This window comes from Aquila chrysaetos, chromosome 6 (genome assembly GCF_900496995.4).
Source record: "Aquila chrysaetos chrysaetos chromosome 6, bAquChr1.4, whole genome shotgun sequence".
In the NCBI taxonomy this organism is placed as follows: domain Eukaryota; kingdom Metazoa; phylum Chordata; class Aves; order Accipitriformes; family Accipitridae; genus Aquila; species Aquila chrysaetos.
Window position 1 is genome coordinate 1074505 of NC_044009.1, and position 23333 is coordinate 1097837.

At 43.0% G+C, this 23333-nt stretch overlaps 3 protein-coding genes across 6 annotated transcripts in view; 1 reads left to right on the forward strand and 2 right to left on the reverse strand.

Moving 5' to 3' along the window:
• Positions 1–1712, reverse strand: part of TP73 (tumor protein p73) — a 37920-nt gene extending 36208 nt beyond the window's left edge. For both annotated transcript variants that reach the window (XM_030018309.2, XM_030018312.1), the window contains exon 1: positions 1556–1712. In XM_030018309.2, coding sequence (XP_029874169.1) covers positions 1556–1587 — 32 coding nt within the window. In that variant the 5' untranslated portion in view covers positions 1588–1712. The remainder of the gene's footprint in view (positions 1–1555) is intronic.
• On the forward strand, positions 101–19810 carry WRAP73 (WD repeat containing, antisense to TP73). Of its 3 annotated transcripts, none has more exons than XM_030018314.2 (12): positions 101–269; positions 969–1121; positions 1731–1847; positions 9201–9273; positions 10186–10289; positions 11097–11183; positions 12069–12203; positions 12293–12370; positions 13725–13830; positions 14890–15015; positions 15800–15991; positions 16937–17463. In XM_030018314.2, exons 1-12 carry the CDS (start codon positions 201–203, stop codon positions 17044–17046), a joined length of 1350 nt encoding a protein of 449 aa, XP_029874174.1. In that variant the 5' UTR covers positions 101–200; the 3' UTR covers positions 17047–17463. The 3 variants fall into 3 exon arrangements, with proteins under 3 accessions (XP_029874174.1, XP_040980228.1, XP_040980229.1); XM_041124294.1 differs by lacking the exon at positions 16937–17463 and adding an exon at positions 19751–19810 and having other exon boundaries at positions 107–269; XM_041124295.1 differs by lacking the exon at positions 12069–12203 and having other exon boundaries at positions 107–269; positions 16937–17469.
• Positions 18036–22960, reverse strand: TPRG1L (tumor protein p63 regulated 1 like). Its single transcript, XM_030017722.2, has 5 exons — positions 22659–22960; positions 22456–22547; positions 20979–21155; positions 20205–20358; positions 18036–19441 (listed from the first exon to the last, which is right to left on the reverse strand). Exons 1-5 carry the CDS (start codon positions 22887–22889, stop codon positions 19247–19249), a joined length of 849 nt encoding a protein of 282 aa, XP_029873582.1. The 5' UTR covers positions 22890–22960; the 3' UTR covers positions 18036–19246.
• Between the last annotated feature and the right edge of the window lie 373 nt (positions 22961–23333).

Sequence of the window (23333 nt, forward strand, 5' to 3'; positions counted from 1 at the left end):
CCGGGGACTACAGCTCCCGGCATGCCGCGGGGCGGCGCCCCGCCCCCGGCCCTCCCCAGCTCCGATTGGCCACCCCGGCCACCCCGCTCCCGCCCTTTCCGCCCGCTTCCGCCCCCGGGGCGAGGGCCGGGGCGGCGGGCGGAGCGGGCGGGTTTGAATCGGCGGCGCGGCCGCTCTTCTCCCCGGTCTTCCGCTCCGCCATGAACTTCTCGGAGCTGTTCAAGCTCTCCGGCCTGCTCGGCAGGTTCTCCCCGGACGGCAAGTGCCTGGTGAGTACTAGGCCGGTGCCGCCCGGGGCAGGTGGAGGGGGGGGTGTCGCGCGTAACCGGGGCCGTTCCCGCCCGCCCGCCTGAGGAGGCCGTCGGGTGAAGCGGGGCCCCGCGGCTGGGGCCGGGCGAGGGCTCGGCAACGGCTACTCCTCCTCCTCCTCCTCCTTCTCCTCCTCCTCCTCCACCGCGGCAGCGGCCGGCGGAGCCAGCCCGGGGCCCCCGGAACCCCCCCGGTGTGGCCGGGCCTTGGGTTCCCCGGAGGCGGGCGCTGAAGAAGCGGCGGTCGGGCTGGTGGTCCTGGAAAAACCGAACGGCGTGTGTGGGGCGGCTTGCTGGCGAAGAGGCTTTTAGTCAACAGGGGAGGTGTCTTTGGAGCAGAGGCCTGGCTAAGGCTGAGTAAATAATAGTTACGAGAGGAAGAATAATTTTTTCTAAGAGTGGGATCAGTCAACCAGCAGCGCTAGAATGAGCGAGGACTCCTTCTGTTAACGTAACCCCCCTTTCCTCCTGGTTTAACCGTTTTTACTGTAGTTTGCAGTAGGGCACGGCGCACGCCAAGCCTCTGAAAGCAAAAAACCTCGTTTTGTCTAAAGCGCGTCGGGAGAGCGGCAGCGCGGCGTCCTGCCACGGCACCCTGCAAGTCGTGCTTCGAGCCCGGTGTTGGTGCGCCAGCTCAGGTTTGGTCTTGTTCTTGTTCAGGCTTCGTGCGTGCAGTACCGTTTGGTGGTTCGGGATGTGAATACCCTCCAGATCCTCCAGCTGTACACTTGCCTGGATCAGATCCAGTATATAGAATGGTCGTCTGATTCTCTGTTCATATTATGTGCCATGTACAAGCGCGGGATTGTTCAGGTAAGGACAAAAGAAGGACGGGGTGTGTTTCCTACTGGGGTTGTGTGGGGTGTGCGTGAGAGCTTCTTAACGGCAAGCACTAGTTCAATGCTTTTGCTAAAGTAACCGACATTGTTATCGATAACGCATGGTTTAAGGATAACCCAGCATGCCATTATTTTTAAAACCAGGACAAACGTCTTAGTTTGGAGGAAAAAAAAAAAAAACAAACCAAATTTGGAATGAAAATATTTATCAAAGCAAATCAAAGCCGTAAATTATCTTACAGTTTCTCAGTTCAGTAGAAAATAAATACATGCAAACTTGCTAAATGGACTACAACTCTTTTTTTTAAGTGCTGGATGTTCAGAATATTTGTCCCAGAACACCACCCCCCCCCCCCCCCCCCCCCTTACTTCACAATTTGTATTAGCACACAAAGGTGTGGAGCTTACTTTTGTAGTGGGATCCAGCGCCAGTCCTTCATGGCCACGGGCTTTCAGAGGTTTCCTGACCTCTCTGGTATGCAATGCAGGAACCTTTTCTCAGCTGTAGCGTTTTCTCATAAGCAGAGGTTTTGAGGAGCTGTTCGTTTGCTGCACTGTCTGTTTGGTTTCCTCTCTGACCTAGGTCTGGTCCTTGGAGCAGCCAGACTGGCACTGTAAGATAGACGAGGGGTCAGCAGGGTTGGTGGCTTCATGCTGGAGTCCGGATGGTCGTCACATTCTCAATACAACTGAGTTCCATGTAAGTGTGAAGTCATGATTGCTCTCCACGGTATCAGATGTTACTGTCTGCCCTTTGCCTCTTAAAATAACCTAAAGCTCTTAAAGCTGTAGTGGTGGTAAAGAATGCGGATGTAGTTCTCTCTTCATATATGTAATCTAGGTTAACTCCAGTTTAGATGTTAGTTCTTCTGTTAACATTTTATCCTCTTGCTTCTGATGGTAAGATAGAAAATGGACAGTTAGCTTTGAAGGTAAGATTTTGTGTTTGAGAAAAGTGTAGGGATGACTGGCATTCATCGAAGCAATTTTAGAAATCAGATGTGTTGTTTGTAGCTCAGAGAAGGCTTAGGGTTTTCAGCAAAAAAAAAAACCCCACACCATAAACATTGAAGAGTGGCTAGGGAATTAAAAAATATGGTCTTAGGTTTATTGACCTTTGAGATGAAATTTAGAACCAGATCCTGGAAATACTTTCATAACTGCTTGATTTGACACACAGGAGTCAGACTGCTGTTGATAGAACCACTTGCAAAATTGAAGTTAAAACACCTGTAAGGGCTTATTGATTAAGAGCCATATTCTGGAATCCACACTAAGGTAGAATCCAAATCAGTTTGTGGATGCTGGGCACTGGGCTTGTTGGAAGGCACATGGAAGTCTGACTCTCTACCTTTATAGTCTTTGGATTAGAGCTGACGATTCATGTAATTCAGTACAATGGTGGATGGTCAGAAAATAGCTAAGAACTACATGCAAGACGCTTTTCTCTTTGCTGTATTTACTCTTACCAAAACTGTAGGTGGGTTTTAGGTGACATGTTATTGTGTCATAACCCTCGCTAGCACTGAATTCAAGTGCTACACTGCAAGATTTTTCCTTTTTTCATGCAAATCCCAATGTCAGTGGAATGTAGATGGGGGACATTGTCATCTGTGTGTGCAGACTGGAGTTAGTGCAAACGCTGGTGCTCTCCAGGGAACCTGTGGAGAAACTTGCGTGCAGTTACAGTGTAGTTCCTGATGCACACGTGGTGGAATTCTCTGGAAAGGATGTTTAGTGCTGGCTGGGGTACAGATTTTCTGGCTATAAAGCAGTCTCTTTCTGTTCCCCTACCCCTTTAGATAGTGGGTTATGAGGAGTGATGAATTTACGCCTTAGTTTTCCTGGGAATGAATCACCCTGATGGCGATTAAAATAATAATAAAAAAAAAAAAGAGTCCAGGATTTCAACCTGAGGTCAGTAAAGACATGCCTGCCAGTCAGGCAGAAGTGTTGTAGTCAGTAACCCAAACTGAAGGCTGGTGCTATGTGCTACAAGTGAGTATCTCATGGCACGTGTGTGTGGGGGTGGACTCGCAAGTATTTATTGCCTCCCAACAGAACTTGGTTTGACCTTAGAGGATTTCATTAAGCCTTTGCCAAGTTGGCATCTGTGTTGGGATAAGTTTTCTTTCCAGCTGTAAACAGGTTGCTAAATTAGCTTTCGTCAGACAGCTGCCTGGGTTATGCCGATGTCTGAGTTGTGTTTACTCTCTCTCTGCTAAATCCATAGTCTGGTGGGACAGACATGAGTAGTGCTCGAGGCAGAAACTGTCAGGATACTTAATATTGGTGTATTATGTACGTTATCAAATTCAGTGATTGCTTGGAGAGCTGGCAACCAGTGCAGCTTGGCTTTGGTGGCCTGACATTTTCAAACAGCACCAACTAATTACTCATACTTGTAATTCTTCAGGTCAACATGTGAGCTCCACTGTAAGATCACAAATAACTTCCTTATTCCTAGAATTTTTTAAAGGATATGGTTGTACTAATTTATTTCTAGCAATCCATACTTACTTAGTGCCTCAGAAAAATTATTCATCAGCTAACTTGCAGTCGAGTTTCTTTGTGGTCAGCATTATAGTGAATAACATTGTGGGTTTTTTGATGTGACTGGTGTGCAGTTCCTAGCTTGAGATGAGTGCAGCAGAATTCTGACACATGTTTCCAAAATCCGTTTTGACTCTGTTCAGTCTTTTGAGACAGGCAGTGATACTCTGTATGCACTTAATATTAACATATAATTTTGCATTTGCAGAGTTCTTATTGGAGATGAATCTGTAATAATATGCAGGTTTTTTGGGTCCCAGAATTGTTACGCAAGGTAATGTTGAATGGTGCAGGTACCTGTCTAATCTCTACACAGTTACTGCAGTAAACAGCATGATATACAAGGCAACTAAATGGTGCAGTCTTATCGGAGGAAGTACATAGAGACTCTATCCTTTCACTTGATAGTGGGTTGTTTTTCACAGTAATGGATTAGTGGCAGATGCAGAGGACTTCACTGTGCTTAATTACAGAAGTGGGTATAGTACCTAGTTACTTGCCTCATAATTTTGAAAGTGTCTTTGTGCTCTATGTTAGCTTAAGTGTTAAGTGTGGAGAGGTCATTTTGTCAGCATCTAGGATGGAAGTCCTGCTGACATGTAGAAAAGATGTAGGCTTGTTGCTTAAACTCTTGCGATGTTGGAACTGGAGGAACTGGCAAACTGCAAGGTAAGGTACAGACTTGCTAGGTTTTACCAGGCAAAAACTAGTTTTACTGGGCAGCCGGATACATTCAAAGGTACTTCCAAACTTGGAAGTCTTTTTTTTTTTCTTTAATTGTCTGCTTATATCTTAAAGGTACATGTGAGAAGTGGTCAGAATAGTTGCAACTTGGTTTTTCATCACCTTGTTGTTTATACCAACCTAGAGTACAGTTTTGTTAGGAAAAGCAGGTTTTCGGGGGGAGTGGGGTGGGGAAAGGAGGTACTTTTTTTCTCATTTGATTAATCAAGAGCAAATCTAAATTAGCTGGAAAAACACCTTCTGAAAGCCTACTATGCAAAGTCTATCTGGAATCTGAAAAAGTTGGAATACCATGTTAATTATATTGATTCATGCAGTGCACTAGAAAGCAGCTTGTTGACCCATAGCTATCGTTTGCTACTTATTTTGTAGCAGGTGCTTCCTCTCCTGCTGAAATCTACTCCATTTTGTGAGGCAGTTCCGCATGCCCTCAGTGTGTAACACAGCAAGCTGATTGCTAGAAGATTCCACGTAATCAGTTTGACCTGTGGAAGGTGTTGTGCCAGGTATCTCTCTTACAGTGCTGTTGTTCCACCCAAATTCATAGGCACATGCAGAGCTGAGACAAGAGCTGCAGGTAAAAGATACGGAGAAGGCAAATGGATCCTCTGCTTCCTCCTGACTTTCATGTTTTGTGGTAGTTTGAAGATCAGCAGCATTGTTCTTGAGTGTTTCTTTTAAGAGCCATACCTATAAACTACATAGGTTGTGCTTTCTGTAGTTCCACGTTAGGTACTGAAGCATTAAGGAGCTTCTTTCGAACTAGAGCAGCAGGGGAAGAAAGCGTGTGTTTCTGTGTATATTGGAGCTAATCCTTAGTAACTGTAAATGGCTACATTGGTTGAAAAATGCTTTCTGTCGAGGAATGTGCTCTGAATAAGCTTCTGAAATCCGGTGCTGACAGACACTGCTATGTAAGGAGGCCTTGTGACCCAGTCAAGTCTGGGACAAAAGTTGACAGTCATTTGAGATGCAAGGTTGTTTAAAAGTGTGTTTTTATCTATTGAAAATCACCAGTCTTACACCTGCCTATAGCTGTCAACATTGGGACGTAGTCCTGAACCCAGCACTGGAGACTGTTTATCACGTTACCATCTAAATACTTTTTATTTCTCAGCTGTTTTTAGGCTATTTTAAAAATGCTTCTGCTTTTGGTTTGTTTTTCCACTGCAAAACAACAGCTGAAAACTTCTCAGACACCATTATCATTAGGATTTGAGTTTGACAACTCCACTTAATCGAGTCATCTATGCTAAAGAGAAAGTACCCCTCAAAATGATCAGTGAAGTGCTTGCTGCAGATTTAATTGACCACGATCTGTTCTCCTGCTGTAAAAGCAATTGTCTCTTCCCCTCAGAGTCTCTGAGAAAAGCAAGCAAGTGCAATGCAATTTATTGTAATTTTTTAAGTGTTTGGCTTTCTCTTTTCACCCTCCGTGCAGTTTATGTTTCTGTCTCTCATAGGTTATTTCACAGCTAGCAGATATGACTTTCTCGGGCTAGTTTATGGTGGCAGCTTGGGCAAGATTGTGAATAATGTTTCAGTTCCAGTTGGGAATATTGTTTGTCACAATTTAATTGTAAACATACTGTTAATCCATGTAAGATAGGTGTGAAGTCCATACATTAAGCACATAATGTAACTTTCTCAGTTTATACAAATGTTTGAGTGTACACAAATAGAACAACTGAAAAGAATCCTAATTTCAGGAATCAAAATGGTGTGCTTTTACATATTTGTAACACTAGGCCAAAGACTTCAGGTTATATGTTTGTGTGATGTGGGCAAGAGGTTGCAATGAAGTTACAGCATAACATATACGTGGTCTCTGACTTGTGGTTGTATGCTTCCCTTACTAGCTTGCAGCCTTTTCAGGAGAGAGATACTGAAGTTGAAAAGAGGATCTTATTAGTTGTTATGGGTGTGTTGTGACTGATTTAGACCAAGTCGGAAGATGAAGTGCTTTGGTTATCTATCAAAGGGTAGTAGGCATCCAGTATAATAATAGGTCTTTGTTTTCAAAGGTGTATTTTTGTGGTGTTTTTGTCAATTGGGTGTAAACATCCCACGAGTGTGTGCTGGTTGTGTTCTGTAGTGTCTCCCCAGTACTGCGATGGCATTACTGCAATTTATGCCATTCGTGCTAGAAATGATGTGTTGGGGAGATGTTGGAGCAGCACTGTATTGCCCCATATAATATCAGTGTTTAATGTTACTGAAACTTTTGAAGTCGGTGAAGTGCATGCTCAGCAGTTAAGTGCAACATGACAAGAATGAACAGGGAAACCATTATTACTGTCTTCTCTGGGGAGTTGAAAAACTTGACCCTTTCAGAGAAGGTTCTGTCTGAACAGCAAACAGAGGACTGCACCCAAGGATGAAGTGGAGATGGATGCAGAAAGACTTTTTAAAATGAAAGGTGTATGTGCCTTTTCACTTCTGCAGTGGAGCCTCAGGCAAGGCAGAGGTGACACTAAGAGCTCTGCACGTGATGTACTGTTTCTCACCTCTAGAGATTTTCCTCTTCCTGCGCGCTTGAGCTGGGTGTGAGCAGTAAGGTTTTGCCTTGTTCTGAGGCTCTGAGCCAGCCGATGTGGTCCAGGATAGAAGTGTGTTTGACACACAGCAGGCCAGGTGAGTTGATTGTGAGGCCAAGTAGCAGCACAAATGTAAACTTGGAAGCCTTTGTCAGGAAAAATTACGATCCAGACCTCAGCATTCAAAGCTTGCAGCTGCTAAGCTTGTATTAAGTGGCTGTAGAATGTGTGTTGTGTATGTTGCGTGTTTTGGTCAAGGGAGGAACAGCAGCAAGTACATTTAACACTGCAATTAATAGGAGCAAGCAGCATATCACTATTGCAGTTGCTATAGAAGAATGTGAGTAGGCATTGTGTTGGTATTTTTAAAGTAAATCTTGCATGAAGAGCAGACTAACAATGCTGTATTTTTGTATGTCCGGAAGCGAGCAGTTGCAGTGATAAAACTTGATTAATGTTGTTCATCTAGTGGATTCCTCTAGGACCTGCTAAACTTAAAGGTGGTACTATTGATGTCTAGTTGCAATTTCATACCAGTAAAATAAAGGAAGAGAATAATAAATACCACATTAAATAGTGGTGCAATAGCTTTTCTAACTTTGGATAGGAGCGGAGTGGAATCCGATCTGGTTGCGCTCTTTCCTGTAATAAATTAAAAAAAAAATTGATTTCTGTGTTGTCTCTTCAAGTCTCAGAAGTTTCTTCTGTATATAAAAAGCAGTAGGGAGAACAGCTAATACTGCTCTTTTGCTTTGGGACTCCGCATATCTCTGGAGGGAGGCAGAATTTATTAGGATTCTGTAGCTTGGTTTGAACACCGTGTTAATTACTGAAGTCATGCCTTCTAGCAAAAATGATAGTGTCAGCAATGAAAAAAACCTGCAAGTTCTGTTGCAACGCACAGTCTATAGCATTACCAGGTAGAACAGATTCATAGGATGCTACCTTGGAGTCCTTTGTCACCATTGAATAGTACCAGTGACTTCAGGGAAGGAAAATGCGTGTTGAGAACAAACACACAAAGAAGTGTAGCAGAAACTTCCTCCCAAGACTGCTGGTGATGCTGACGGTCTGCATCTGATGCAGGAGGATGATGAAATGGTGGACAGTGCTGAAGTTTTACTTATTTAATGAATCGGAACTAGTTTTGTTGTTCAGTAGTTCTGGGAAAGATGGCTTTATGACTGTGGTCCTTTATTGCAAAAATTGTTTTACCTGCATCTCTTGTAGAATCTCTTACCTTGGTGCAATAAAATGTAGGAAAACACAAGAAAAAAATTACACTGGAAGCATTCCTTGCTCCAGATATAAATGCAAAGGTTCACATGACATACTGATTAATGCACATATGTCTGGTGTGGCTGCCGTTGCTAAGGGAGCGTAAGTATTTGTTTTTAATTGAATAATCTGCAGATGGCAACGCAGAGCTTCCAGAATGCAGGCTGTGACCTTGAAGAGCTGTGGAGAGGCTTGTTTTGCAGCTGACTGCCTTCTCTGCAGTTTTTGTGTTTTATGGATGCACAAGCCTCCAGAAATACCCCAAACGTGATGTTTAATGCCTTGCTTTGCATAGCGTATTTTGGTTCTTTTCTAATTCTTTCAGTAATTATGTAATGTTGCCGCCTTGTGGGTGGCTGAGGAGGGAAGAACAGAATGCAAATTAGCTGTCAAAACTGAGTGTGTCTAGAAGTTGAAAAATACAGCTAAATTTTCATACGTAGTAGCCTTTTCCCAAGAGATGGAATGTTCTGAAGTTGCTGTAACTTCTCATCCATTCATCAGTGCAAGAAACTTCTCATCTCTCTTCCAGATTCTGTGATGGAACTGTGTTTTTCCAACTCAAAAGTGTCTATGTATGATACACTGGCAATCGTGTAGGTAGATTCATGCTAGTGTCAGTAACTTCAGTGTTAATGAAGAGCTTTCCTCCATATTGGTGTTCTGCATCTTATATACCCCTCTAGAGTATTCAGTGTGCCTGTGATGATAATTTGGAATAAGTAACCTTGCTAACTGAAGGGAGTTGGGAGACAATTCCTCGCAGTTGCTTCTCAGGGCTTTGTGTTTGAGCTATGTAGAATAGCTGCAAAGTTTAATTAACTACAGAATGTATGTTGATCTACTTTGTGTTGCTGAATTAGGTTTATGGGTTTCCATTTACTTAATTTTTTTAATCTATACTAAACAAATACTTCCTTGTCTCTTTCTCTTTGTGACAGCTGCGGATAACTGTGTGGTCCTTGTGTACAAAATCTGTATCTTACATCAAGTATCCCAAAGCTTGTCAGCAGGGTAAGTGCCACAAATCTAACACCAGAATGGTATTTTTTAATATGGCAGAAAGGGAGAATGAATTTGGTGTGTAATGATGCAACACATGTTTCAGAACAGGCTCTGGCACCCTCCCTGGTGAGGGGTAGCTTGCCCTCAGGGATGCAGGTCTGAGATCAGTCCCTGTGTGCCACCTGCCGCAATGCACTAAGATGTGCTCTGGGGTTGTCATATTCTCGCCGCGAATGAAGGATTACATCTGATCTATGTGCCTGTTCTTCAAATGTGCAGCTTTGTGTTTGCCTCTGAAGGGTCCTTTAAGATGTTAAATTAAGCTGGATGCTTTGGTGATGAAAAACACTAATCCAAAGTGGCTTTTGTCATCTTTTACACATGAAGAGATTTGAAAGGGAAGCTCATGTCAGGACTGTCTAGCTGCATGGCTGTGGTTAGCAGTTTCCTGCCTGAGGCTTGTATATAGTGATATCCCATATATGACAAAGACAATTAAGTATTGCATACAAAGTAAGAGTAGGTGGGGAACCAATGCCTGGAAGTTGGTGGAGTACCAATGGTTGCATAACTAAGCCATTTAGGTGGACTAAATGAACTGTTTATTTGAAGTCTGTGGTTTTTATATAACGACTGTCTTAGTAACCAAATGTGGTTTTTTGAAGCATGCTGAAGTTCTGTAATAGCTGTGAAGCTGCATCCTTAGAAATAGTATATTCAAAGTTTAAGAACTGCTGGCACAAACCAATTGGTAACACTATACATTGCCTCGATTAATGTGATCTTGGGTGAAGATATTTTTCCTTGTCTTTTTATGTCTTTGAATTGGGATTAACTGCTCTTTATTGAAGAATTGTCAGCTATTGTCTTGCTTTCTCTCTCTTTTTTTTTTTTTTGTTATTAACTTTGTGTCGTGTGCAGGGATAGCTTTCACTAAGGATGGCCGCTATATGGCAGTAGCAGAAAGACGTGACTGCAAAGACTTCATTAGCATCTTCGTATGCAGCGACTGGCAGCTACTGAGGGTAAGATATGTCCTTGCATACCACTGCTTCTGCATAGACTACAAGCATATGTTGCAGGCTGCTTTAGAATCGGTCACTTTCGTAGTCTGGTTTTAGACTTACCGATGCATTTTCTATCCAGCATCTGGCTCTTCCATTGGCCTGCAGGCATACTTCTGTAGCAGTATTCTGTTCAGGAGGCCAATATATACTATATGTGCATATAGAATTTCTGATGGAATGCAAAAGTTCCACCTTTAAATTCTTGCATGAGCTTCTTTACAATAAACTGTGCTACCGTTTACAATAAACTGTGAAGGATGCACACTAGCATGTCGTAGAGGACTGGGTGGATCTGAGAAATTAAAACCCATTAAGAACTAGTCTGTACATAGCATCACCTCTGGTTCAGGAATTCAGAGTCTCATTAGAAGCTGATAGCCAAATTTGGGAAATGCCACTAAATGCTTGTCACGTTCCCAAGCTCTTCCCTAATGATCCTGTACTGGTCTTTCTGAGGCAAGGAATTAGGCTAGCTAGATTTCTTGACTGATTCAGTGTAACTACTTTTATTTTCTTATGAAATGCTGTTCATTTTAAGGTATAGCAACTTTTTGCCCTTTCTGTAAAGGGAAACCAAAGAAACAGTGAATGCAGCACACTAATACAAAAGAAAATATTTCTGTTTCTACGCTAGCATATAAAAGGCTCTTTTGCATTTGTGGTAGCACTTAAAAGGATAAAACTGAGGATTATGTTAGGTCAGATGCAACAGTATTTGTTAGTGTAATATTTCAAATGGTTTTGTTTTTTCTCTTTTGGGGGCAGCATTTTGACACTGAAACACAAGATCTGTTTGGGATTGAATGGGCTCCTAATGGCTGTGTTCTGGCAGTGTGGGATACGTGTCTGGAGGTATGAGGAAAAAGCAGATTATTTTCTTGGAGAGTTCAAGCTGGTTTTTAGCCGCCACGTGTAAAGCAGTAACTAAAATAACTAGTGTTACAATTTTTTCTTTTAAACCTAACAGCTGAACTCAAACCATTTTAAATATTATACTTGTATTGGTAATGGATGTCCTTACAAGTGAATGTCAAATGGTTATGTAAAACTTTAATGGCAGCAAATTATCTTAGTAGCTTTCTTTCTAATTTATCTTGGGAAAAAAAAAAAAAAGATTGTAAACATTGCGGAAGCCACTGTTGAAATAATGAAAGAATAATGAAAGAATTCTTCTGTAAGACTCTTCTACCATTTTACTTTACATTGCATTGCACAGTAATTTTACAGTTAAGTAAAAGTACTTATCCAAAAAGTTGGCAAGGCATATATATAAATTGCTGTCCTCTCTGATCTGAGTATGTGAACTTCTAGGTATAGAAAAGTGTCCTCCTGTGGCCATAAAGTTATGGGCAGCATGATCAAAACAGATAGCCCTGGGAATGGGGAGGGTTGTAACATCCCTAATCAGATGGCTTGCAGAAGCTGAAGGAGCATGACAGTTTTCCATAATGGCATCTGCTACCGATGTTGTTGAAGAGTGCTGAGCTGGACGGGCCATTGTTCAGGCCCAGTGGGGCATTTGTGCTCTTGGGGATGGGGTTGGATGTGTTCTGTGAGTGCCAGAAGAGCCAAACTGGAAGCCTAGAGCCTCTTGTCTCAAGTCACAGATAAGAGACCACGCCCTTTGTATTTAACTTGCTGCATTTTAAGCAGGGAGAGTTTGGAAGGAATAATTTTGCCTGTCTATGGCTTTTAGCAATATTGTTAGTCTTAAGAATGAATCTATTTATGTTTCAGTATAAAGTATTGCTGTACTCCCTCGATGGCAGACTGTTATCTATGTATCGGGCTTACGAATGGTCACTAGGCATAAAATCAATCGCCTGGAGTCCCAGCAGTCAATTCTTGGCAATTGGCAGCTATGATGAAAAGGTCAGAAATAGGTTTATTTTCTCTCTTATCTAAACCATTTGTTGAATGTTGTCGTAACAGTTTTGTCTTGCAATGCTTTCTTGAATTAGGTGCGTATCTTGAACCATGTAACTTGGAAGAAGATCACAGAGTTTGAGCATCCAGCAACCATTGCTAATACCAAGACTGTAAGTACAGATCCAAAATCCATTGAATCGTTAGCAGCACTTTGACGCTGCTATTTGTATCCAAAAGATGCTAGTAAATACATCTCATTCTGGAGACCTTGCTTTTTCCCCTCCTAATGTGTAAAGGGAGCTTGGGAAATTGCAGGAAAAAATGGGGATGTAAGAAAAACAGAGGAATCCTTTCAAGTTTGATGGAATACATGTGTATGATCCTCTCAGCTTTAGCACTAATAGATGCCCAGATGACTTCTGTGTATTTTGATGTATATGGTGATTGCATACAGATTTGGGTATGCAGGTGATGGTGAACTGGGAAACTTAACAGGAGAGATTTGTCTCAGCTTTATACAATTTGTGACTCTAAACAGTGTTGGAACTGGATTGTGATTAGATTTACATCTTGTACGTACAAGCTCATCCAGCTCACCTAAAGAGCATTTCCTGTAAACATCTGTCATCATTTATTTTTATCCTTGCATACATGTATATGCAAGGCCCAACAGATTCTGGGTAGTTGGCAGCAGGTGGAGAGCTGTAGCTTTTGTTCCAAAAATTACAAGCTGTTCTCATCTGTCAAGGTAAAAAGAACACACAGTGTTAGTAGTGCTGCGTGCCACTGCAGAGGAAGGACTAGTCTTGCGTCTGGACAGATACCCTGTAAGAGTTGATGTGTAGACTGCAGGTCTGCAATATTCACGTGACTCTCTTGATGTCTCTTAACCAGAAGCAAGGCATGATCCATTGAATGCACCTCAGCAAAACTTCTCACGACTGAAAAATGCCCTTACTTCCAGTTAGGTGTAAAATATGTAATGGAAATAGCTCTGTTAATCTCTCCTACAGAGAGAGGAAGTGCAGTTGGTGCATTTTATCCTGGTGCTTGCATTTGGGAATAATATGTTGTAGGCACACTATTAAAATATTTTTGCTATTTCCTTCTGCAATGTTGCACTTTGCTTGCATTTATTTATGATAGTATTTGATTAAAGATTCTTTGTTGCAAAAATGAAATCTATGTTCCCATTGTAATGAAGATGATTTATTGTACTGCCAGATTTAGCTCTTAGGAATAATGAATGAGGTGTACTCTGGCAGACTCGTTCTTTGTAGTCTTCAAGGTTCGTTTATTTGTCACAGAGTGTTTTCTTGATCATGGTTCCAAATAGTAAATGATTCATTGAGAATGCTGGATTCGATATTTGCCTACTGAAGCCCTCTCCTCTGCTGATGAACTAGGGGATGCTGAGATACAATACACTTGAAAATGAGTTAGTGGGATGTGGATGATTTGGTAACAGCCCATGTTCAAATTCTCCAAGGCCCTTCTGTAGAACTCTCACTTGTTTCTTTGTAGATTGTGTATAAAGAAGTGGAGAAATCCCCATCTGTTGAAACAGAGAGACTTTCTTTCCCTCCAACAAGAGCATTGGCTAGTTCTCTCTTCAGCACAGAAAGTAAATGTAAGCCGAAGTTTACTAAAATGAGACACTTGAGTTTGCCATGTGAAGTCTTTCTATAAATAAACATTACAGGCGAACTCTGCCTCTTTGATATTGGAATGAATCCTCTGGATGCTCTGCTCAAGGCTCCCAAGTTAACTGAAGATCTCCAAGGGCAGTAAGCATCCTGCTAGGGGGGATGCTGTCTGCATGGTGGTTTGAAGGCAGGTTAAAGACTAGTGGGATATTGTAGAAAAGAACTGTAATTGCTTGGGTGCAGAAATAGCAGCCAGATCTCAGTCCTGGAGTCACTTGCAAAAGTTGTCTTAATCTTGTGTGGATTTTTTTCTGATTTGTTCAATCTATGCAATGTTATTTCATGACTCAGTTTAACTGTTGCAGATAACTACTAGAATCAGATGAATTATTGCAATTAAGAATCTTTATCCTAGTGTGTGGCAGTTCCAATAATTTAAAAAAAACCAAAAACCTAAGCAGAAGGTGTTACAGTCTTGGTGTCTGTTTTAGAATAGTAATTAATCCTTTAGGTATGAGATTATCTAAAAAAGCAGAGCATGAAAAAGGCCATTTGGCTTTTGTCTAAGAAGCTGTAGTCGTAGCAATGCTTTAAATTTGCCTCCAGACAACTGGCTTTGAAATACTAGAGATGGCAGACAAAGTATGATTGGGTTTTTTTCTTTTCTTTTTTTTTTTTTTTTTTTTTTTTTTTACTGTCTCATTGTTTGTGGTACTGTAAATCACCTTTGTTTTGCTCTGGTGTTTGTTTGAAATACTAGTTAAAAGGTAGCAAAAAATTTGATCTCTCCTTTTTTTTCATAGTTCAACCTCAGAGTTGCCTGGATTTCCAGCCTGCCTTTTTTTGTAGAAGGGCAAGAATAGTAAGGTGTTTATATGAAGACAGAGTATCTTGAAACAGTTGAAGTTTTTGATTGGAACGTCTTGGAGAAGAGTAAAATATGGTCCTATCACTTCAGAGATGAGGGGGTTTTTAACAGTTGGAATTTAAATATTTTGTCCATTCGGGCTTGCTTAGTAAAGTACTTTTATTTCAAATTCCAGATGACATTTCCCAGGTGCCAGTTTCTTTACAGTATATCAAACCAGTTGCTGACAGGGCCAATCCCAAAATGGGAATTGGGATGTTGGCATTCAGTCCAGATAACTGTTTCCTGGCAACCAAAAATGGTAAGTTCCTACCGCCCTATATAGAAGGGGAAACCTACTCATTGTATCTGGTGTGTTTTCATAAAAGAAATGAGGACAGTAATTGGGTCAGTTATCTGGCACTATGAGAAGACTCGTGGCCCTACTTAAAATCTGGTCTCTGTTGTGCAAACATGTAACTACAGAGGAAATTCAGTCTATGTCTTCTAGCGTATGTAAAGTATTGTGAGCTGCCAGAACTGCTTGTCAGTGCATTAACTCGGTCTTGGCTTTGTATTTAATGAAAATAGTATGCTTTTTGTATCTCTTCAAATGTATGCGAGCTCACTGTATTGGAAAAGGAAATAGACAAGTCTTTCCACCTCCATTTACAGCAAGTGTCTCTTGAAAGGCAGAATTCTTCACAACCTGTAGTAGGGGGGGCTTCCGATTACCTCGAATAGTGAAAGTCATGGAATTAACATTTAATCTTTCCCTTCGATGGTCCTGAAGGACTGTTTATGTCTGGATGCAAAAGCTGTGGTTCAGATGCAAAACCTATCAACAGTAGCATAATGGTGAATAATTTGATAAAAGCCAGTGAAAGACTGGAAGACAAACTAAGTCGCTTTTATCCTTTTTGCAGTATTTCCAAGGCAAAATTGAAGGCACTGCTAGGCAGCGCTCTAGTGGTGTTTAACCTGTGGTGTACCTAAATGGTTTGTGTTGTGTTAGACCTCAATTAATGCCATTTCTTTAAAAAAGAAAAGGTGTCATCTTTTTATCCTTCAGGTATTTACAGGATTACCTCTTCCCTTTCTGACAGATAACATTCCTAACGCTGTGTGGATTTGGGACATTCAAAAGCTGAAACTGTTTGTAGTCTTAGAGCAGCTGTGTGCGATCCAATCTTTCCAGTGGGATCCACGACAACCTCGACTTGCTGTATGTACAGGAAACAGCAAAGTCTACTTATGGTCCCCAGCTGGCTGTGTGTCAGTGCAGGTTCCAATGGAAGGTAAGGCTGCCTGTGGTAACTTCCACAGGCCATCATCAGCTTCTTATTTGCAAAATATTTTTCCACTTACAAATCGGTCCAAGTGTTATCATGTGTAAATGGCTCAGATGTGGGTTTGGAGCTTTTTAGAAATAGGTATTTCTCTCTTCAAAAAAGAGGAGCTCGTCAGGAGACATAGCAAACTTGATAAAATACATTGAGGACAGAGCACAGGGGCTAATGATTTAATTGTTTCTTCAATCGTATGGTGTGTCAAATTCTTTCTCAAGATTTATATTTGTATCAGTTTATTTACATAGAAACTGTAGTTGTGCAGAATGCCAAAGTGTTGAAATAGACTCTGAAATGCCTATAATGTTTTGGGGTATTCTGAGAACAACTACACTACAACAAAACACCAATGGGGAAAAACTTGCATGGTAAATTTGATGTGGGGAGATAGAAGAACATATGTGAACCTGAACTCTTGAGTCGGCCCGGGTGATGAGAAGTTTTATGGTTGGCAGTAAGTGATACAAGGCCGTTAGCTAGATCATGTAAATGCCATTCTCCATATTAAATGGAAAAGAAATCACAAAGATTCAACTTCTTCCTCTCTACACAAGGAGCGGCAATATCATGGGGGGTATGCAGCTCTGCACCGGTGAGCAATCTTGTGGCATCTATTGGCACTAAAATGACGAGCCTACAAAATCTATGCTTGTACATGGAGTACAAAGTAACTGTAGGTTTGGGGGAAAAGAGTCAGTAATGCAGCTTATGTGTACTGTTGTTGGAGAACAGATTGGCTCTGCTGCAGCAGTAACAAAATGGAATGCCCTGTTAACGCTTGCAAAGTGGGGAGAGTATTTTTTGCTATTGTGTGACTTACCCCAGCTACCTTTTCCTAGAGTAAGAGTACGGACTGTCAGCTTCTTGCTGACAAACTCTGATCTGTTTCTGCAGGTGACTTCCAGATTGTCTCTCTCTCCTGGCATTCTAGTGGAGACTCTATGGCGCTTCTGAGCAAGGACAACTTTTGTTTGTGTTACTTAGAAAGAGAAGAGGTGAAATAACAATCATTTGCATTAAAAATGCTTGCAAGGTTGAGGAGGAATGAAGAAAGGGGTCAAACCCTGTTGCCCAATCTGAAGTTTCTGTATTTATAAAATATTTATTTGAAGGAGTGTACCCAAACTCCAGTGTGTAAAGTACTGTGATTGCATTTGAATGAAGTGAGGTAGCAACTGAAACGTAGAGAATGAGGTCTGGATTTCAAGAAAACTTTAGTATTGATGTAGTTGAACTTTCTCTTCAACTTTGAACTATGAAATCTTACTTTCTAAAATTGTAGCCGTGTGTATATAATGTATAGCTATTATTTAAATTTTGTAATTTCCAATAAATATTTTGATAGTTACAAACTTGGTATGACTCTAACTATAAACCTGCATGTCTCCATTCTGAAGTCTGTTTCTATATTACCAGTGATGCCATTATGTAGCTATTTATCCCAGCACAAGGAAACAGTTACTTGCCTGCAACAGTGTATGGTTTATATCTACTCTTGTAAGGCAATAGATTTTTCCGGTGTATTAGAATTAAATATTGTAGCTGAAGCAGATACATCAGTAAGATGCTTTCTAGCAAATCACTTACATTTAAAGCAAACCAAGTTCTTTGTTCAGAAAGCAAATTAAGTCATCTGTAATAGTTTTTGCTTTTTCAGACTAAGATGTTGACAGGTGACAGTAATTGTGCCTGGTCTACTGTAGATTTATACTGAATCTTTACAAGAAGGATCATAACTGATACTTTAGAATCATGTATTACAGGCAACTGAAATGGCAGCTTTTGGCACTAGATAGTTGGGTCAAACTGGAGCAGACAGTTCAGCGGGGAAAGAGCAATTGGACTATCCTTTATCTTTAATTGGAGTAGCCAACCACTGTATTCTTCAAAGGAAGGGAGCCTGTTGTTTAGGAATTTATTGGATGTTTTTTCTTGTGCTACTTAATTTCACAGCCTCAGTCTCCACGAAATGAAGAACAAAGAACACAGTGAGTTGAAATTTCAACTTTACTGCTAGATTAATGAAAATGAAATAGATAGCTTAGGAAATACATTGAGAGGGGCATGCAACTCGTTGCATTCCATCATGACTTCGGCCTTACATAAGTTTCATCAACACACATCTACTTTAAGTAAGTTCACTGCAGCACAGCATTTCTTCAGCATTGTAGTTGTGCAGATAAATGCTCTGATAAAATAGCACGCATAGAAGGTCATACACAATGAAAAAGCTTGTTAGAGTAACCTCATGGGCAGTTTCAGTTGTGGCATCTCTTATGCTGCTTCTGAATTTCATTTGTATGTGTAAATCAAGATTGACGTACAGTGCTTAGTTTTATCTGTCTCCATTAAGAAGTCCTGTACTGCTGCTGTCCCAAAGTAGAGTAGATTTAAGAAAAAATGCTAAGAATATAAATCTAATCAAAATAGAATTCCTTTTCAGTTTTATAAATAATAGCTTTGAAGGCAAATGTGTTTGTGAGGCTTTTGGCAATATTCTCTCAAAAGAGTCTTTATGCTATGGCTGCAGCAAGAAAACATACATAAGAAACTAGGAAGTTAGACAGTTCTTAGAGGGAGGTATTTTTACGAAAAGCTAACAAACACGTATTCAGCCATATACTTCAGTTTACGAAGTAATAGTTCACATACACTGCTTCTGAGCGGACGTAGCAGTACAGCTTTAACAAAATTTGCTGACTCTGTTTTGCAAAAGAATGACTGACACAGCTTTCAAAATTCTTAACAGGCATTAATCAAAATGCTAAGATTAGTGTAACTGTGACCACTAATACCTCTTTAAACAATACAAATCAATCCCAAGCACACTACATGATTTGACACCATATGTAGGGACGCAACTGTAATACAGCATGAACATTCAACTGCACCTTGGCTATTTGTGCGGAGTGTTTGTGGCAGATACCAATTGCACTTAATTAACAGGGAAGAACATGTAGTTAGGAATGGAAAATACAAGAATGACACTACCTTGCATCTGCTTCAGATGAATCTGACCCGACCATAACAACCAGGGCCTCCCGTGAACAGTCAGATCCACAACCACCACCTTTTGTTCCCCTAAACTTCTTCACTTTGATTATCGGGTATTCTGCCACACAGCGTGCTCTCCCCAGGAGACCGCTATCAAATTGCTTTCCCTTGAAAAGATTAAATGCAATGAATTTTAAAATGCAACGAATTTTAAAATCCAATTTTGCCTCTTGTCATGGAGTAGCCAAGTTTGGCCTCGTTGTTGATGAAGGACATCAATCCCAGGTAAGTCTCGATCAGAAGAGGACGCTCCAGCACTAGCACGCCATTAGCCCTTCCTGGCAAGGGGCACTCCTTATGGGCTTTCTTCACAGCTTGAATTAGCTGAGCTTTAAAGTGTTCCAACTGAAAGAAGACAAACAGCTTGATGGTTTTCCATTGTTTTAAAAATTGTTAGGCAAGCAGCTGCTGATGATGAATTGTAAAGGACTAACACTAAAGCTGTAGTTGTCGTGGATCTCACATGCCACGATAAACTTTACGTTCTGACATTTAACCTTAACGATAGAGGTAACACCATACCAGAATGCTATGTACAAGTAACTTATACGCATGGGCTGGATGCATAAAGATTCATCAGTGAGTAATATTGTTTATGTCTGATTGTAGTTCTGCTGCCTTTATCACTGATGTGTTGAACTTAAATTACCATAGTGTTCTATTTTTAAGGAAACCTTCAGAGGAAAACGACTTGCAAGAAAAACTGAAAACCACCTAAGTGAAGGTTTACAGTTAGCAATTAAACTATTTGTTGAATTAGCTGGCAGTCCTAGAGGAAAAGTCAGGTATCGGCCTGTCAGGTAAGCAAGAGCAGGAGTAGCACCAAGATCCATTTTCTTTTGGGTTTTACAGGACACTGCACCTTTGAAAGTTTCAGCTTCCTTCTTGTATAAACCATTTGTGGGTAGCTGGCAAAAACTGACAGTTGGGCTGCCCTGCAAGTGAAAATTTGGAGAATGGGGAAATGTAGCTTATAGCTCTAAGTTCTGTTTCTTTGATTTAAGTACTCCTATTTGATTTAACTGCTATATCTTTTCAAAGCAATCCAAGTCGTATCCAGCCTATGAGATCAACAAGCCAACTAGAATAGGAGAGGTGACGTCCTTACTAGGCAAAGGGATGCAATCTTCTCATCAGCATCTGCCATTGGATGTTCGGTGAAGGTGACATATGGGATGTTTGTGGACCACGGGTTCCATCTGTTTATGAAGGAGGCGCGACTTTGCTTGTCCCACTGAATTCGAATACCGATACCTTCTCGCCTGATTGAAGACGGCAGAATTTATATGGTAAGACTTTTGAGTCTCTGAGGCAAGTTTAATTAGAAAAGTACTGTCTGAAAGAGACCTGCTTAAAACTGGAAGCTGAAATACAGGTTTGACAGTAAGTTTTTCCTCTAGAACAGCAATAGAAGAATTCAGCCCCTAAAACATGCCAAGGTACATTCTTATAAACTGAGTGCCAAAAGGTTAACCTCAGTAGACACCCAGGCTACAACGCGTGAACTCTATTGCCCGTGGTAGCCTGCGTTTATGTACGACCTGACACACGCGGCTTTCTAGTAATGCTGACGCGGTACTACTTTGGCTGCTACTTACTGCATTACATAATGGTGATGACCTCCTGCTCCCAAATCTGTTCATCTCCTCTTGAAAGTCCTTGAGCAACTCGCTTTTAACGTAACTACTAACTGTCCCAGCAGGACAGCGGCTCCTCTGAGGTGGTCTCACGAAGCTTTGGTAATTGTTTACAAAGTCACGTGAGCAAAAGGAAGCATTCTCAAACCTGTCCGACGGTCAGTGACAAAGGCTGACAGCTCAAACTATTTACAGTAGCAATACAAGAACTACAGTAACGTTACGGTATAACTATGTCAACTTACCTGTTCAGAGATTTGGGTGGGAACTCAAACTCTCCTACGGAGATGGTGTCGACTGCACTGAGGCCTATCCTCGTCACGTGCTGGCACTGCAGGCTGATGAAGTTGTATTTGCAGATCAGGAGGGACCAATCTGTGATAAGAACGAGACGCTCCTTCTCGTTGTTCCAGTGATCAATTCTGGTAAGACAACACCGCTCAACTTCAGCAGTTTTGATTGCTGGCTAGAAACACTTAACGGCTTGACAGATAAAACAGTCGCTAAGGGGAACAAATTAGCAATGCTGTGTTTTCCATTATGGCCTTTGCTTTGAATCAGCAAGTCTGATAAGAGGTTGGATGTCACAACATAGTCATGTTACAACATAGGAAAATACTAAGAAAATCAGAGGAAGCCTGAAGATCGTGAGAGCGCGCTCTAGTGCTATCTCTTGTTACTTGAGACCGCATGCTACTGAATGGGGCAGGCGAGTCTCCAACAACTCTTCCAGTAAGCGTTTAGTACCGTGCTGTTAGCGTGTTGACACATTTGCTATATTATTAACTGCATTGGTACATGTTTGGGGAGAGAAATAGTTTTCTTTAACCGTGTGGTCTGACTTAGTATTTTCCTCTGTAAGAACAGTCTGTACATTCAAAACTTGTCAGTTTCTTCAAATTTCATGAATAAGAGATCTGAGCTTTCCCTGAGCGTTTTGCCACACTACATTGTTGTATGACCATCACAGCTATACTATTTCATCCTTAGGGCAACCTAAGAGTAGGTCGTGTTTTCACTCTAAGGTTAATGAGCTCAGCTTTGAAACTAGCACCTTTGAAATCTGCTACAGCTTGCTTTTAGTGTTACTGATTTAATTGTCTCTCCTTACAAGAATTAAAAATTGTCTGTTGTTTCAAGAGGAACACGGCTGTAAAGCCGGTGAGACCAAAGCTATCCTCGTTGTGTAAAGGTAAATGCAAACAGTGGGACCAGGCAACGGGCCGGGGTGTTTCCACCTGCCGTGACCCTTTTTTCTCTGCCTCTCCCTGCAGCTTAGGCTTGTGCCGCGGTGAAGGGACCGAAACCGCCCCTGCCTCCTGCTCGCCCCGAAGAGTGCTCGGGGCTTGCGATCCCGGCCAAGCGCTGTTCTGAAGAAGCAGGCAGACCCGGCTCGTGCTTTGCTCCTCTGCCCTAGTCCAGGTACGCTGCCAACTCTCAGCCTCCGTTTATGTTTGCTGGCGAATTAGAGGGCTAACGGCCTGTAACGCGGCGCACGGGCACGGCTTCCGATGCAGTAGCTGACTAGAGCTACGTTAGCGGTCTTAGCGTAACGAGCGAATTCCGTGTTTGTACCGGCCCTTGTCACGAGTACTGCCGCCTCAGGGCCTCGACGTCCAGTTGGCAAGTGCCGGAACGGCACCGAACGCCGACGGGACGGACCCCGGGGCCAGCCTAGAGCTTCTTCCACCCAGCCCGGAGCGGCGGCCCGGCGGTACTTACTCGGTGAGCAGCCAGACGCTCTGCACCTCCCCGTCCTCGGCGGGCAGCACGACGGCGCGGAGCTCGTTCACCGCCTGCTCTATGGTGCCGGGCTAAACCGCGGGGGGGGGGGGGGACGGACGGACAAGGAAGAGGTTAACGGGGGCGAGGGACACACACACACACACACACCCCCCCCACCGCCGCCGGCCCCCCGGCCGTACCCGGAACACGAAGTACTCCCGCAGGCGGCCGGCGCGGCCGGCGGTGCGCACGCTGAGCGGCCGCAGCGTCTGCCGAGGCGGGGGCCCGGCGGCCGGGGAGCCGCGCCCGGCGATCGTTTCCAAGGACGGCCCGGTCTCCTTCGGCACCAGCAGAGCCGCTGCCGTCTCCGCCTCGGGGGAACCGGGGCTGCCGGCCGGGCCGCCCTCCACCGCGTCCCGGAGCTGCAGCATCGCGGCCGAGCCGAGCCGGGCCGGGCCGGGCCGGGCCGCTCCGCCGCCTTCCGGGGCGGGGGCAAGGCCGGCCGCCGAGCCCGCCTTCTCCGCGGGGGGAGGCGGGCAGCGCCGAGGCCGTACCTGGAGGGAAAACCCGCGGGGCCCGGCCGCGCCACGCGTGAGCTCCCTTAAGGGCGCCGGGGCTGTACGAGCCCCCCGGGCCGCGGTTTGCTGTGGGCCGGGGAAGGCGTGGCGGGGGGGGGGGGGGGGGTCTGCGGGGCTCGGCCCAAATGAGTGGGCTGCTCTGCCCCCCCGGGGGGGGGGGGGGGGCTGGACGCGAAGTCCGGTGCAGCCACAAAGCGGTGGGGGTTGTGGAGGTGCGGAGGAGGTCTGGGTCAGGTGTGCAAATTCCTTAAGTACCGCCTGCTCGAAATTTCCGGGCATGTAGAATCATAGAATCAT